This window comes from Rhincodon typus, chromosome 6 (assembly GCF_021869965.1).
Source record: "Rhincodon typus isolate 14 chromosome 6, sRhiTyp1.1, whole genome shotgun sequence".
In the NCBI taxonomy this organism is placed as follows: Eukaryota; Metazoa; Chordata; class Chondrichthyes; order Orectolobiformes; family Rhincodontidae; genus Rhincodon; species Rhincodon typus.
Genome location: NC_063337.1, coordinates 61,762,692 through 61,779,403, shown reverse-complemented (window position 1 = coordinate 61,779,403; position 16,712 = coordinate 61,762,692). Strand labels below are relative to the sequence as shown.

The 16,712-nt window shown below is 39.6% G+C and overlaps 1 protein-coding gene across 13 annotated transcripts in view; it reads right to left on the bottom strand.

Annotated features, from left to right (window-relative positions):
• The window catches only part of LOC109933193 (centrosomal protein of 63 kDa-like), a 124,428-nt gene that overhangs the window by 20,015 nt on the left and 87,701 nt on the right, over positions 1 to 16,712 (bottom strand). For 10 of the 13 annotated variants that reach the window (XR_007262213.1, XM_048597588.1, XM_048597591.1 and 7 more), the window contains 5 exons: positions 15,765 to 15,908; positions 14,757 to 14,871; positions 13,775 to 13,972; positions 12,342 to 12,428; positions 3,505 to 3,710 (listed from right to left, as the gene is read on the bottom strand). Coding sequence is in view for 12 of the 13 variants with exons in the window: in XM_048597588.1 (XP_048453545.1) it covers positions 3,505 to 3,710; positions 12,342 to 12,428; positions 13,775 to 13,972; positions 14,757 to 14,871; positions 15,765 to 15,908 (750 nt within the window). In the remaining variant the exon portion in view is untranslated. The remainder of the gene's footprint in view (positions 1 to 3,504; positions 3,711 to 12,341; positions 12,429 to 13,774; positions 13,973 to 14,756; positions 14,872 to 15,764; positions 15,909 to 16,712) is intronic. The other 3 variants (XM_048597596.1, XM_048597597.1, XM_048597598.1) reach the window with 3 other exon arrangements.

Sequence of the window (16,712 nt, the reverse complement as noted above, 5' to 3'; positions counted from 1 at the left end):
AGTTCCTAGGAGTGACAATAACCAATGATCTGTCTTGGAGCTCCAACATAGATACAATGGTCTAGAAGGCACAACAATGTCTATTCTTCCTCAGGTGGCTTAGGAAATTTGGCATGTTCATAAAGACCTTCACCAACTTTTAGAAAACCATGGAAAGCATTCGGTCTGGGTGCATAACAGCCTGATACGGTAACTGCTCTACCGACAACCGTAAGAAACTACAGAAAGTTGTGTAATGAGCCCAGGCCATCACGGAAGTCAACCTCCCACCCATTTACATTGCTCATTGCTGCAGAAAGGCTGCCAACATCACCAAAGACTCCTCCCACCCTGGTAATGTTCTCTTCCAAACTCTCCCGTCAGGCGGAAGATAGAGAAGCCTGAACACACGCACCAACAGGTTCTTCCCTGCTGCTATTAGACTGCAGAATGGACCTCTCCAACATCAAATATGTTGATCTTGTTAATAGTGATCTTGCTTTGTGCACCTCTTGTGCAGCTGTAACCTTGTATTCCTCACTGTGTCTAAGTACCCCAAGATCTGCATGTCTTCGTTTGCTCTGATCTGCCTGTACTGTTCGCAAAACAAAGCTTTTCACTGTACTTAGGTACATGTGACTACACTAAATCAAATCAAACCAAATGAAATGAGGCCCAGTCTGTGGATTTAACCTGACCAGGGCAGCAGTCATGGTCACCTGCTAGGCCAAACCTCCCAAAGTAGCAGACGAATGGAACAAATTATTATATAGAGTTTGTAACACACAAATAGGCCATAGGCTAGAATGTGTAGCAGCTGGATCCCACAAGAAAAACAATGCCAAGGATTTATGCTCCTAAGTTTGTTGCACATTTAGAACTGGAAATCAGGTCCACCATCCTAGATAGGCCACAGGGGTTGCTGAATGGCAAGGCATGGTAGTTAAAAGGACTGCCTTGATTCTCTGAGATTTGTCCCAGTTGTCTTGTTAAATATTAAGTCCTCTAGCCCTTACCCTCATTCAATAGAACAGGAAACTTCTCTTGAAACTGCAAGCACAGGCTCTTAACCCACATGTACAGGAAGCCTTTGTTTTACAAATTTAAAGGGAAGACTATTTAAATATATAAACTTGGTAGTTGTATAGGCCTTTTCAGTCTTTTGCAAGCATTTATGTTTTCTTTTAAAATCATAGATCATACAAAGCTTGGCCTTATTTACTCCTGTCCTCAGCATCACATCTCCCCCTGTCAGTTTATTGTGTTTGCCTCTAATGGACATGCATTTTTCTGGGGACCTTTCTTGTGGTGCTAAATTAAACTGACTTGTTCTCTATTTCTCCCCTAGTAATTGTTGTAAATTGTGGTTCTTAACTAGTAAGCTAGAGGCATTATCAGTGTGAACCAGCCATCCTGTACCTTAAATAAGGTAGTGATATTATCTAGAGAAGGACAATTATGGAGCGGCACATAAGCTGAAAGGACCGTCTCAAACCTTTTGAATAGAGACCATTGAACTGCTTTCCCAGTCTTTTCCTCCACCCAACACACCCATTTTTCTTTTCCTGTCATTGTCTATCCATATGTATATGCAAGGTACAGTTTATAAGGGGGTTAGAGTTTTCACTAATGGAGTTATATGCCAACGGTACATAACTGGTTATCTAGCTAGACTATTATTACAAATACTTATTCAGACCAGAAGCCTAGTCTGTACTCTTTTTCAACTTGGGTCTAAAAGACAGGTAAATTGGGGAAACCTGTGTACCTTTTAAAATCTTTAACTTTTTGATGACAATGGAAATATTGGAGCTTGATTTCCCCTGCACTACACAGTGACACAAAACAATACAACTGGGGAGTTCTGGCAGGGTACATTCAAAATCCTATTGTAGATGGCAGAATCAATTCTGGATAGAATGGTAGATATCTATCTTTCCTTTCCAGCAGAGAGTATATCTTGTGCTTGATTCTTCAGCGGACCCTCCCAAGGAAGGCAAGTCTCAGAGGGCTGCAATGTTAAGTTGGAGTTTCAATTGTTCATGATATGATTGCAGTTCTCTTTTTCTGGACAGTCACTCTTGAGATTATCCATGAAAGTTTTAACTTCCAAGTTGCAAAATTTATAATGTTAATTTTTTGATCACATGGATGGTGATTCCACACAGTGTGGTTTGCCAGCTGGAGAAAGTGGAACAGGCTATCTTTAGTGCACTTTTTCTAGCCTATTCCCCATCTGGAATGCACGGAGATTATTTGGAAGAGAACTGTACAGCACGGCACATATTCTACTACTAGAATACAGGTGTCTAACAACATTTATGTATCCGCCCCCTACGTGCTAATTCTTAACTACAGCATGCAGCCTGGCTTAGGAGTTATAGAGAAGGTCATCAGCTGTGGAGTAGATTATAAAAGCCTAGTTAAAAGGCCATAAGAGGCTCAATAACCTCTTAGGATCAGCCAGGATGAATGCATAAGCATCACAGAAATTGACATTTTTTGCAGCGTGGGAGGGTGTGATGTGTGTTTGTGGGGTTGTCTAATATGTGTGCCAAATGCACAAGGTGGCATATAGCAGACATTCCATATTGCATTGCAACAGAGGATTATAGGTTTTTCAAGGTGTGTGGATAATGTTCGGGGTTGTACTTATGAACAGATCTGTGATTTTGCAAAGATAGTTGAAAAGCGTTAGTGGCTAACAACTGACACTTTGGGCAGACAACTGAAAGCATGATTTTCCACAAAGATTCATTCCAACATCTCTTTTTCTTTGCAGGAAAAGGGAACATGGATGTTATTTAAAAAAAACTTCAAAGACAAAAAAAGCAGGCGACTTACTTACACTTGCTCGTTTGGGGTTAATTGAAATTTTAACACAGTCAATTGACCATTAATTTACATATGGTGGGCAGGCTGATTTCTCAATACCCAGGCACCCTCCAAATTATGGCACGGGATTGGCAAGTTGGTAAGCTAGTAACCTGACCTGAATTGTGTGTGTCCACACTGGAGACACAACTGGCAGGGCATGTAATATCAAATTACATACAATTATCTTTCCTTTTCAAAGACTATGGCTACTTAGCCTACCCAGGCAATGAATCTTTTGTAATATTTGAGCTGTTGAGGAAGAGTATATTTGAAAGCACTAACTGTATTTTATTGTTTGGTTGATATGAAGAGAATTAGTGTGCAGAAGTGTCTTAATTGGAGTGTATGATCCAGACAAATCATTCCCCAAGATCCTCTCAGGTTGATGGAAAAAATAATTAAATCTTTCTTATAATGACAAATGCTCTTCCACAGTTAATGTAAAAACGTTGTGAAAATGATTCTGCATTTCCCAAGTAAGACCAACATTTAAGAATCACAAATTTCTGAGACTGTGAGCATTCCAAAACGCTGAAATGCAATGAAGCACAAAAATGTCAACTTCACTGTCAGAAAGGAACTTGTATTTTCAAAGACTTGTGCTAATTAATAATAACTGCAACAAAACTTTGGAAACATCTACATTACCTGTCTTCATGTTCTTTCATCTCTGCTACAGCCTGTTGTGTATGACGAAGAGCTGCCTCATACTTCTCCTGGCTAGTCTTGGAGGACATTTCCAACTCTGCTCGTAATTTGACCAAGTCTTTCTGTAACCGTTTATTATCATACCCCAATTCACTAATAGAGGCCATGTAAGCATTTTGCATCTCCTTAACTTGATAACCTTCTATCTGCAAAGGAAGAAGTAAATGTACTGAAATACCATCAATCTTAAGAATACGTAGTCAATAATATGAAGAAACTATTTTATTGATCTTACACTGTAAAGTTCTAAATTGCATTTTTTCATAGAATATGTGAAGGAAATAATTGCATTTATGTCTGATAAATTACCGAAACAAATAACATGCTAATATATTCATAAACTCAAGTTCCTAAATTTAGACAGTGGGCAGATTAACACCTATTAAAACTGCAAAATAACACAAGACAAAAGTACATAACATACATAAGTACATGGGCTACAACACAGAGTTATCAAACAATGTTATGACACTAAGTTGGCAATTTATTATCAGTTGATTTATCCCACCCGTTTTAGAGGTGTAGGATTGGGCTTTACAATTCTCACTCAATAATTTTTCATCAGATCAGGGAAATGCAACAGTAGAATATGATATATGATCATATTATCACATTTGCTGAACTCTGCAGTTTTCCAGTGATGGATCTTCTGCACAATTTATGCATATTATTATCCCAGCAGATGTTATTAACCAGACAAGTCCAATCCTGGTCAGGGACCTGGCTTGATAAATCATATTTCTTTTGTTTTGGCTTTAACAGAATGGTCTCTCATTAAACTATAAGCACACAACGCTGCAGATTTTGCTTTCACAATAGATCAGAAATTCATTACAAAAGTACTGCAGATAGTTTGGATTATTCTATTTTATCTACTTATAAAACAAATTAAAAGATTGTAGACACAGTGAAAGTATAATCCATCAGTCCTAAAGCATTCCTTTGTAAATTGTAAAGAAACAAGACAAGTTTTGTGTGCTTCCCAAAATACCCCTCTTGGCACAATACTCAAAATAACACTCCTTGTACTGTAGCCAAAACACCGCTTGTATAATACAAAGTATCCCTGTATATAACACTTAGGTAGGTTTAAGTCATTTGAAACTTCAATTTTTAAAGAAGAATTGCAGTAGTTTTTGGAGCTACCACACTTGAGCTTCACTGCACTCAGCATAAGTAATCATTTCTGAGTTTTTATCTGGTCTGGAACCAACACTAACTATTCACTCTAAGGATCTAATTCACTATATCCACCTCTTCTTGGGAGCACCACTCTATGTAGTCATCTTGATACAAGGTCTTTCCAGTGCTAAGACTCCATCCAAAGTGATAAAGAGAATGATAATAACAGTTTTTAAGCAAGAGAATGATAGTTTCTCTTACTCTGCCAAGGACACTGGCCCCATGTTTAAAATTAGATTCCAGAATTCTGCAACAAACCTGGAAGCCGCAATATTTATTCTGCTGGTTTGCAAGCAATCTAAATGAACAAAAGTCCATTAGTGCAAAACTCATTCACTGTACAGCCAGATTTTAAAAATTACCCTGGTTATAGAAATACATGCAAGTTAATTATCAACTTCAGAGACACAGTAAAACCTACTAGTTACTAGCTCAACCTCAGAAATGCAAGCTTGCAGCAATTAAAATGAACAATTATACAAATAAATCCTACAGTTTACTTTGTGTATGCACATATGAGAAGGTGCATGCTTATTCTTTACAAGAGGGAAACATAACATCAATTGCTAATTGCATATGATGAACATGAAGCACATGAAATTCAGATCTATAGCTCCCACAGAGACAGAGCTACATAAGATTCTATTGTGTCAGCCCCTTTTAGAATCTTTTAAATCTAAATTATATCTCCTCTTATTCTTCATCCAATTTTTGGAGGAGCCCTCAGCATATAGTGCTGGACCTTAAAATATGCCAGTCTACAAAATATATTCAGTCCTTTGTACTGGAAGACCAGCAAGATTCAGGCAGACCAAAGAGCACCTTGGCTGTCAAATTGTAATGTTAATCGGCCAGATTTACTACACAGGTGAGTCCGATATCCCTGCCTTTCCAGATGGCTGGCCTGCTTTATGCATTCTGGCTACTGTGTCAAAACTAGCAGCTGCCACTAATGTATACAGGTATTAAAGCCAGCTATATTGACATACTAAAAGTGGCAGAAAATATGAAGGTGGCTATTAATAGCTTCATATTTTCTACCACTTAGAGTAGTGTACTGATAGTGTGACCTGGCTTTTTATCCAAGAGCTGTTATTGAATGTCTTCAAAGGGCATTGAAGCCACATTAGGTGGAGGTAGCTATTACGAGGGGGCATAGTTTTAAAGTGAGTGGAGGTAGATATAGGGGAGACGTCAGAGGTAGGTTCTTTACTCGGAGAGTGGTAGGGGCGTGGAATGCATTGCTGGAGAGGGTAATGGAGTCGGCCTCATTAGGGGCATTTAAGCGGCAATTAGATAGGCATATGGATGATAGTATAAGGTAGGGGTGGAGGTTAGATAGACCTTAGGTTTAGGGTAAAAGTTCGGCACAACATTGTGGGCTGAAGGGCTTATACTGTGCTGTACTGTTCTATGAGCTCCATAACCCTCTCAGACAGCCCAGTTTTTGAGAAATCAGTCCTTGCTTTTTACATAGTACCAGCTCATTGATGAGGGCAAAGCCTGCAATTTTTCAGAAGCTGACCTTTCTGACTGGACAGTTAGTTAGCACTTCAAATCTGATTAAAGACTTCCAGTAAGACCTGTTAGAGAAAAAGCAAGGCCATAACGTTAACACACCACTTAGATAGCAAAAAAGATGACGCAGTTGAGACTACACATCAATACAGATGAACCACCTGACAACCTAGACACTGCAAAAGACAATAGCAGAAACAGCAAAGTCCTGCAAAGTCCTCTTTACTAGCATCTGATGGCTAGTGCCAAAATTGGGGGAGAGCTGTCTTACAGACTAGTCAAGCACAACCTGACACAGCCATGCTCATGGAATCACACTTTATGGACAATGGCCCAGACACCACCATCACCATCCATGGATATGTCCTGTGCCACCAGTAGGACATACCCAGCAGTGATGGTGGTACAGTTGGATACGGTCAGGAGGGAGTTGCTCTGGGAGTCCTTCTCATCAATTTCAGACCCCATGAAGTCTCATGACTTCAGGTTAAACGTGGACAAGGAAACCTACTGCTGATTACCAGGTACCATCCTACCTAAGGTGATGAATCAGTATTCATCCATGCTGAACAACACTTGAATGAAGCACTGAGGATGACAATGGCGCAAAATGTACTCTGGGAAGGGTATTGCAATGTCCACCACCAAGAGTGGTTTGGCAGGAGCACTACTGATTGAGCTGGTTGTGTTCTAAAGGGCATAGCTGCTAGACTGGGTCTGCAGCAGGTAGTGAGAGAACCAACAAGAGGAAGAAACATACTTGACCTGATCCTTACCAATCCGCCAGCTGCAGGTGTATTTGTTTATGGCTGTATCAGTAAGAGTGACCACTACGCAGTCCTTGTGGAGACAAAGTCTCACCTTCACATTCAGAATGTGTTGTGTGGCATTATCACTTTGATAAAACTTTGAACAGATCTAGCCACTCAAGACTGAGCATCCATGAGGTGCTGTGGGCCATCAACAGCAGCAGAATTGTACTCCAACACAATCTGAAACCTCATGGCCAAGCATATCACCTATTCAACGATTACCATCAAGCCAGGGGATCAACCCCGGTTCAATGCAGAGTGCAGGAGAGCATGCCAGGAGCAGCACCAGGCATATCTAAAAATGAGGTGTCAACCTGGTGAAGCTACCAAACTGGACTACTTGCATGCCAAACAGCATAAGCAGCAAGTGATAAACAAAGCTAAGTGATCTCACAACCAACAGATCAGATTTAAGCTCTGTAGTCCTGCCACATTGTATTGTGAATGGCAGCGGATCACTAAACGACTCACTGGAGGAGGAGTCTCCACAAGTATCCCCACCCTTAATAATGGAAGACCCCACCACATGAGTGCAAAAGATACAGCTTGATGCATTCGCAAGAAACTTCAGCCAGACATGCAAAATGGATGATCCATCTTGGCCTCCTGCAGTGTTCCCCAACAGGGTGGGGACAGTGAAGAAGACAGAGCAACACAGTGGCTCAGTGGTTAGCACTGCTGCCTCACAGGTTCAATTCCATCCTTGGGTGACTGTCTGTGTGGAGTTTGCACATTCTCTCCGTGTCTGCATGGGTTTTCACTCGGTGTTCTAGTTTCCTCCCACAGTCCAAAGATGTGCACGTTAGATGCATTGGCTGTACTAAATTACCCATAGTGTTCAGCATGTCTAGGTTAGGTACATCAGCCATGGGAAATGCAGTGCTATATAGTAGTGGGATGGGTCTGGGTGGGATGCTGTTTGGAGGGTCAGTGTAGGCTCATTGGGCTGAATGGCCTGTTTCCACACCATAGGCATTCTATTCATTAAAGACCAGTCTTCAACCAATTTGATTCACTCCATGCGATATCAATAAATGATTGGAGGCACTGGATTTTGCAAAGGTTTTGGGCCTTGACAACATTCCACCAACAATACTGAAGACTTGTGCTTCAGAACTTGCAGCTCCCCTAGCTAAGCTCTTCCACTGGCGTCTACCTGAATGTGGAAAATTGCCCAGGTATTTCTTGCACACATTGAAGATGACAAATCCAACCTGGCCAATTACTGCCCCATCAGTCTACTCTTGATCTTCCATGAAGTGATGGAAGGTGTCATCTACAGTGCTATCAAGTAATACTTGCTCAGGAATAACCTGGTTAGGTGATGGTCAGTTGCATTCTGCCAGAGCCACTCAGCTCCTAACCTCATTATAACTTTGGTTCAAACAGAAATAAAAGTGTAGTATTCCAGAGGTGAGGCGAGAGTGATAGCCCTTGACATCAAGGCCGGATTCAACCATTTGTGGCATAAAAGGAGTCCGGCAAAACTGGAATCAAGGGGCAAAATCTCTGCTGGTTGGAGTCATACCTGCACGAGAAGGTGTTGTGAATGTTGGAGATCTGTCATCTCACCTCCAGGACATCTCTGCAGGAGTTCCTCAATTTAAAGTCTGAGGCCCAACCATCTTCAGCTGCTTCATCAATGACCTTCCATCCATCAAAAGGTCAGAAGTGGATATGTTTGCTGATGATTGCACAACTTCAACATTTTTGGGACTCCTCAGTATTGAGTATATTCTTGCATGCCCACAATGTTTACACGTTTTACTTGTTGCACTGAGAAAGCCATCTCTGACACCTGATAAAATTGTTATACCTGATTGGTAGGGTTATGCAAGCAGAGAGTTTTGAATGTCCTCTGTTGGTGTTCTATTACTTTGAGACTTTGTCAATCTGGCTTCCTGGAGCTAGTGTTTGCTGGGGATCCTCCTAAACTTTTTTTTTGGTTGTAGTTTGCTACTTGTAGTGGTTTGCTGCTGTGAGGGTCTTATCTGGCTTATATTGTTTTATGAAAGTGTTCCAGTGTTCTTTACTGGTGTTCTCTTTCTGGTCAATCCTGATCCACACAGGATCAGCCACGTAATTCACTTCAGATGAGAGCCACCTCTCGCCATCGGCTTTGGACGTAATTTTACACCTTTATAACTCATCATCTTTGTTGATTTCCTCATAACCATTTCTGACCTACCTGATCACCAGTCTGCAAACACTTCTTCAATGTCTTGTTTCTTCTGGGGAGGGGCCCTGGAGATAGTGTTTGACAGCTTGATGTCACAACCTGTGTCCCTCTTCTGCATCTTTCCATGTCATGCTTTTCCAACCGGAAGACTTGGAGGAAGGGGAAATACTGGTCCACTTTGCAGCAGCCAAGTTTGTTATGCCTTCCTTGTGCCTTCTTTGTTTATAACAATCTGGGTATTACACAGCACACAATTCAGGCAGTTCTCGTAGGTGTGGCCTGCCATGTATATGCTGTAATTAGTTACTCTGTAATGCTTTGTCTGGTGCCTTCCCTGGGGTTGAGGTTCTTGCAGATGGCAGAACTACAGTTGTCTACTGATTAACAGATTTGCCAAAGGTGTGTTAAACTCTGGGTTGTCTGCATCAACTAAGCAGCTGCAGTTTTCTCCAATGGCAAAGCTGGAGAAAGGGTGAAGAATGACTCACATGCCCTCTGCCTCCACTTTGACTTGTCATTTGCTGTTCCAAATCCTGAAGATCCTTGATCTCAGTGCTGTGCTAACTACCTCGAGGTACCTGGAAATGCCCTCTGCCAAATTCAAGCCAGACTCCATCATACTCATTTACAGTAACATAACCCCATCAGGTAAGCTAACCAATGCTACTAATATCTTGGTGAGAGTGCTCATCAGAGTTCTGCTGTATGCTGACCTCTTGAGATCCTTATCTGAGTTTTCTGCAGTGTTCACAAGATTGCTGTCTATGGAGCCGGGACATGAATCATCCTTTTTCCTCGACCTGGTTGCTGACTCACCAAGTTCCATATCCATACTGAAAAAGATTTAGCAGTTCGATTATCTGAACTGGTGGCTGTAAATGTCAGATCAAGTCAAGACACTTCTTCGTAAATGCTAAACTGTTTCTCTCACTCCCTCTCTGGGGTTGCTGTGGCAGAAGACAGTTCTTGGCTCTTTGAAAGCAATTTTGAGCTGTGGCAAGGGTAAATAAGAAGTTTATTTTAATACTAACTATGGCTTACTCAACATGCCAGATAGCAATTAGTCGGGAGTAGAAAGGGGCATAAAGCAGCAACATTCTGCTTTCTTCATTGCTCTCGGAAGATCACATTCTATTGCAAATGGCCACGTGATGGATAGCCGTGTACTCTAAAGGTATCAGGCGATGCAGGAATTTTTGTCACCCACTAGTTTGTTGCATTGTGTGTCAATATGTCCTGCAAGAGAGAAGTGACTACATTGATGTTTGGGTGATCCATCTACCGCAGCTGCATAGCTAGAGGAACATGGAGGCTGTGAGGCTGGTAGCACTGACAGATGCATCTGAATGAAATAGAATATTCATTGGAGAAGACGTTGAGTACAAGTCCTGAGTTCCTTGGAGATGCTGATGGCTGCGGTACTGCAGGTTTGTGAAGCATTAAGCAATGTGAAAGACTGAGGGCATGGGTCTAGGAAGTCAAGTGAAGATACATTCACTAACCTTGATCACTCATGCAAAATCATTAGACTTCATGTGACACTGCTGCCAGATCACCTAGGCCAGATGCTGAGAACTGACCTCCCTGGCTACCAGATCCCAATCCCCCGTGGGTGATCCTTGAGGGCCTCCTTGTCTATCCCAGAGCCATCATGATTCTCCTCTCTCTACAACTACATTCAGAGCATCCATTGTCCCAGAATCCTTTCTCTATGCTGGTATTCCATTTTCTTTGTTTATAAACAAAGCAATAGTATTAAGCACCTACCTCCTAAAATATAGTGCAAATTTCCATTATGAGGGACAGACTGCCTGTAAGAGCAGAATATCGAGTGGCACACACTGTCTATACAAATGCTGCTTGGTTTCTTGCTGTATGCAGCAGTCTTGCTGATATGCAGCACTTCATTACAACCATTTAAAGGAAATGGAAGCAGAAAATGTATGTGCTCCTATCTTTATCAGGACTGGCCTGGGCAGGCTATGAATTGCGAATGTGTTAAAAATAATTAAGTAAACTCATTTTTAATACTAGATACTTGCTTTTAGGTCCGTGTGCCAGAATTCACTGGTCATTGGCCCCAAGCAAAACTAAAGCCGAGCAAGCCCTTAGAAAGTGTTGCTTTGCAAAGATACAAAACAAACTGGAAAGCAAGAGAGGGAATAAAAATTTCAGAAAAACTATTTTGCTCAGTTTGTATGCATCCACAAATCAGACCATCCTCCTCCAAAATTTTGTCCAAAGCCTCCAAATGAAATTTTTGACACCATGAAAAACTATGCCTGCTGGAAATCTGAAACAAAAACAGAAATATCCAGAGAAACCCTGCAGAGCCAACGCTTTAGATCCAGTAACCCTACATCAGAATAGTTTTGAAAAAGGGTCACTGAACCAGAAACATTGACTCTGCTTTCTCTTCACTGATGTTACTAGGCCTGCTGAGTTTTTCCAGCTATTTATGTTTTTAAACTAAATTCTTGCTTTAGTTTTGGCAAGTCTTCTAATTAAAAGTTCTTGATGCTTGAAGTCAGCGCAGGTAAATAAATGGTGCAGCTTGGAGTTGCTTAGGCTTACAACTCACAGGGAATGAGGGGCAGATCAGGAAAGGGACAGAACAGGAAAGGGAAAGCAACTGTTTTACTGAAGTCACAAATATTAATTATATTTTTAGAAACTGATTACATATCAATCCCCATTTTTAGAAGTAAATGTCAAAAAATAAAGCACTGTTGCACAATGACAAAGTTTGTTAATAATTGCTAACTTTGAATTTACTAATTTAACCTGCACTGTTCTAACAGATTTCAAAATGTGCACTTGATGCTTCATCTCAAGATGAATTGAGAAGTTGGCTGCTAAATTAGCCATAGCCTGTTATCTGAGCTCCAGGAGTCAGATCCACAGCAGTTTTTACATTTGTTTTTCTACTTCTTCAGCACACCGCACCAAAAAAGGAGCAAAAAATAAGTACATTTTAAATACATAAAAAGGAGATTTGCTTTTGTTCTCATATTCTAACAAATTCTATTTATTTTTAAAAATGTACTTGACAATATTGTAATTTTCCACATTTCACTTCAATTTACCATTGGTATTCTGCCCTCCAGAGTTTGCAGATTTTTCTTCAACTGTTGGTTCTCTGCTTTAAGAGATCCAAGCTGCTCCTTAGCCACCTGTAAATTCATACAAAACTCAAGTTATACACAACTCCATTACATATGTTTGAGAATTTAAGAATTCTTAAAATCATGTTTACTTAAAATGAGAAATGGATTATTTTCACATTTTAGAGCACTTCTGTGAGCATCAGCATTCTCAGTGACAGTGCAGTTGAAAATATTCCTTATTATGCATTTTATTGCTTCATACGCCCATGTTAGAATAATACCCTCCAACACAAAGTGAAGAACATCTGCCAAATATATTTATTAATGGTTCCAAATAAAAAGCAAACATTATTGTATTTTAAAAATTACTAACTTTTCATATCAGCACCTAATATTTTACAAATTTTGACTCAGTTGACATCTGTTTGCTGACAGATCTACTACAAACATCAGTTAAGTTGCTCTCCTATTCTTCAGAACCAGTTTTGTTATTCAGTGCACTACAAGAAACAGATCTCTTCACAACGAGAAGAGATTTCAAACAATATTTTCTTATGAGCTGCTGACAAAATTTTAAACCAAAAATTCTCCATCATTCTCTCAAAAGTAATATTTACTTTTCAACAGAGCTATGCACTTGATATAAAAGCCAAATAGACAGAGAAATTTTATATTTTCCTGTTCTATATTATCAACTTCAAATTATTTTGATCTTTCCTGATGGTATAGGTAAAAAAGAAAGAAAGGGATATATAAATAATAAAACCAGCAACACACATTGGTGATGCAAATTCATGGCCTCAGATATGCAAAATAAGAGATTAGAAAATAGGTTTGTCAGTGTATAAGTTTGCAGGGCTACAGGGAATAGGTGGTTGTGTGGTTCGAACCAAGTAGCTCTTGCAGAGAATGGCAAGACCACTATGGCTGAAAAGCCTCTTTCCATGCTGGAACCTGTTAAGACACAAACACTTGTTATTTTAACTGTGAAGATATATATTTTATAGAAGGTGTAAAACCCACCACTTTTCTTGCGCAGAGTCTATAGGTGTGACGCTGGGAAAGCACAGCAGGTCAGACAGCATCTGAGAAGCAGGTGAGTCAACATTTTAGGACTGAAGAAGGGTTTTGGCCCAACACATTGACTCGCCTGCCACTCGGATTCTGTCTGACCTGCTGTGCTTTTCCAGCCTCATAACCTATAGTCTGTGGCTTCCAGCATCTGCAGTCCTTATTCTTCTTGTACAACTTGTTTCAACAGCTAATTTAGTTGTAGAAAAATGCAAAGCTCACTAAACTAAATTAAAGCTTTAAGATGTTCCCCAACCTTCATTATATTGTTAAAGAATTAATTTTTAAGATTAGCTGTTAACTGATCCACTTATATATTTGCTCTATACAATTTCACACACCCAATATTCAGCCAATATTTGTTCTGTTTTCTCCAGCTCAATTTTGAGTTGCTTTTCCAGGTAAGCAGCTTTCTCTGTGACAGTTGTTATGGTGATTTCTTTTTGATCGAGTTCTATAGTCAGGTTGGAGATCTCTGTTCGAATTTCTACCATCTCAGAACTATGCAACTGCTCCTCCTGACATAGACAGTCCCTCAACTGCAAAAAGATACAACACAAAATAGGTATTTGAAATATTTTGGTGATCAAGTGACATGGTTATATCTTTTAATTTAGAGCCAGAGAATTTAAGGAGCTATATTTTATTGCTTCTCAGGTAGAATATAATGATAATGGAGATGATTCAGTTATTGGAATAAGAATTTGTAATTAGAAGGTCCTCTAAATTAGATCTTTTCTCAATTAAGGACTTTAAACAAAAATGTCAGAAGAGGAATACCGATTTTCTCTGTCTAATGCAATGAAGAAAATCATGACAGTCAATTGATTTGTGATTCTGGGGTGTGCAAAAGCAAGACCACAACAAATGGAGCAGGGAAGATGGACCGGTTAAGTCATTTTCAGTCCTTCATTACCCTATGTATATCCAATATTCATTTTATAAAGCTAAAGTGTGATATGATTTGAGCCTTTGAGAGAGTTAAAACAATGCAGCCTAACAATCAATAACATTGCATGATAGGCTAATGAATGTGCAAAATAACGTTTTCCCTTAAAACTGTAATTTATTTTGAGCAAACCTCAAAAAATGTTATTGCTGTTGGAGCTTTCCTAGTAATGAAACATGCCAGAGCTCGGGAAAAATTAACTGAAGTAGGTGACTTTACAATTCCTATTTTTGACTTAAAGAGCCATGCTAGACTGTGCTAAAGAAAGCTGGCAGTGATGAATTATGTGCTATAAGGAACATTGTACAAAATTGTAAATTCTCACGGCTATGTGATGAGACAGACTGAATAATATAACTGTGGTACTGACATACTTTATTGACTTCCTTGTTCGCTTCCACATATTCATTCTGCAATCTCTGTAACTCCTCCTCTTTTCTGCTGAGTTCATCATTCTGCTGCCTGCAATATGTATGGGATAACTCAAGCCTAAGGAAAAACAATTCACATTTTCATCTCCATGTGCATCTTCGTATAAATGAATTATAGCCATCAGTTTAAGCATTTATTTGGGAAGGAACAAATTTCCATATCTGTGAGTTTGTGACATTGCAACTTTAATGGATCAATTTTATAAACATGCAGAGATAAGAATAAATTCCTGTATGCCTGCAAAGTTTTGAGTTTACAACAATATAACAATAGAACTGAACATCATAATACTTAAATAACTTAATGAAAACTGAAGTTTTACTGTTTCTGATTCTTATTTTAGAGATGGGAAGGAGATATAAATGGCAGTAGACAAAGTGAAAAACATGCTATGGTTTTAGTACATGACACCATTTTTCATAGAATCTCTATAGGCGGAAAGAGGCCATTTGGCCCATTGAAACTGCTGTACTGAATGCAACCCGTACAATATGATAATGGGCCAAGGAGTACGTGAGAATGCTTGCTTTTAGCATAGTCACCCAATGTCATAACATGACTAGGTATGGATGGATAAAAAGCATGGAAGGATGGAATCAGGCTCTAAAGTAGTTGAACTCTACATTGAGTGCTGGAAAGCCATAGGAGCCCTAAGTAGAAAATTAGATTTTTTTCTTTGAGCTTGCACTGAAGCTTGCTGGGACGCTGCAGCAGGCCTGTGACAGAAATACTGGTCAGGGAACATGGTGGTGTGTTGAAGTGGCAGGCAGTGGAAGCTCAAGGTCATTTTTTAAAATTCAAGACATCTAGGTAGGAACCATTAGAGTCAATTTGGAAGGTCCTTAAAAGGCTTTAATTTTACTGTGATGTAAATACACAAAATAGGAAGGTTGGCTTGATTCAGTAGTCCATTTCATTTAGAACTATTTCAGTCACAGCCTTTTACCTACTCTGCATTTAACCTCAGGATCTCTGTCTGCAGCAGTGTTTCAGTCTTACTGCTGGCCCAAAGATGTTTCAACGAACTTTGACATTCCATTTCAAAATTAGTTAGTTCACCAGTCATCATATTTGATGAATTTTGTTTCATTAACCTGTTAGGAAAGAAGTTAAAATCAGCAAATTATGAAGAAAATGCCTTGCCTTTAACAAGTGTCTCGCATAACCCCAGAATGTATTAAAGTGCTTTATAGCCAATTACAACAATAATTAAGAGCACACTCATTTTTATAATTTAAAATATCAATATAGGAGTCAAACTCCTACTGCACAGAAATAGAGACTTCTGTCCAACACGTCCCCATACCGACCAAGTTTCCCAAACTAAACCAGTCCCACTTACCTACATTTGGCCCATATCCCAATAAACCTTTCTTATTGATGTACCTGTCCAAATGTCTTTTGAATGCTGTAATTGTACCTACATCTACCACTTCCTCTGGCAGTTTATTCCATATACGAACCACGCTCTGAGAGAAAAAGTTGCCCTCACATCTGGTGGTGGGTATCTGGAACTTACTGTCTGTAAGGGTGGTAGAGGCAGAAACCCTCATAACAATTAAGTAGTAATTAGAAGTGCACTTGTGATGCCAAGGCATTTAAGGCTATGGGTTAAGTGCTGGAAAATGGGATTAGAACAATTAAGTGGTTGTTTTTGACTGGCACAGACTCTATGAGCACCACAAATGGCCTTTGACGTTTTACATTTACTATAGTGATTGTTGCAGAGTGTCATGACGCCCTTCTAATGTGTGATAACTAACTCGATTTTCCTTCGATTAGCACCGTGGCTTCTTATTTTGAAATGATATTGCCTAGCTTTAAAGTAAGTATTTAGTTTCTTGAATGTTTGAAAAAAGTATTGCATTATTAATATGCCTGTTTATCTTCCTTGAAGC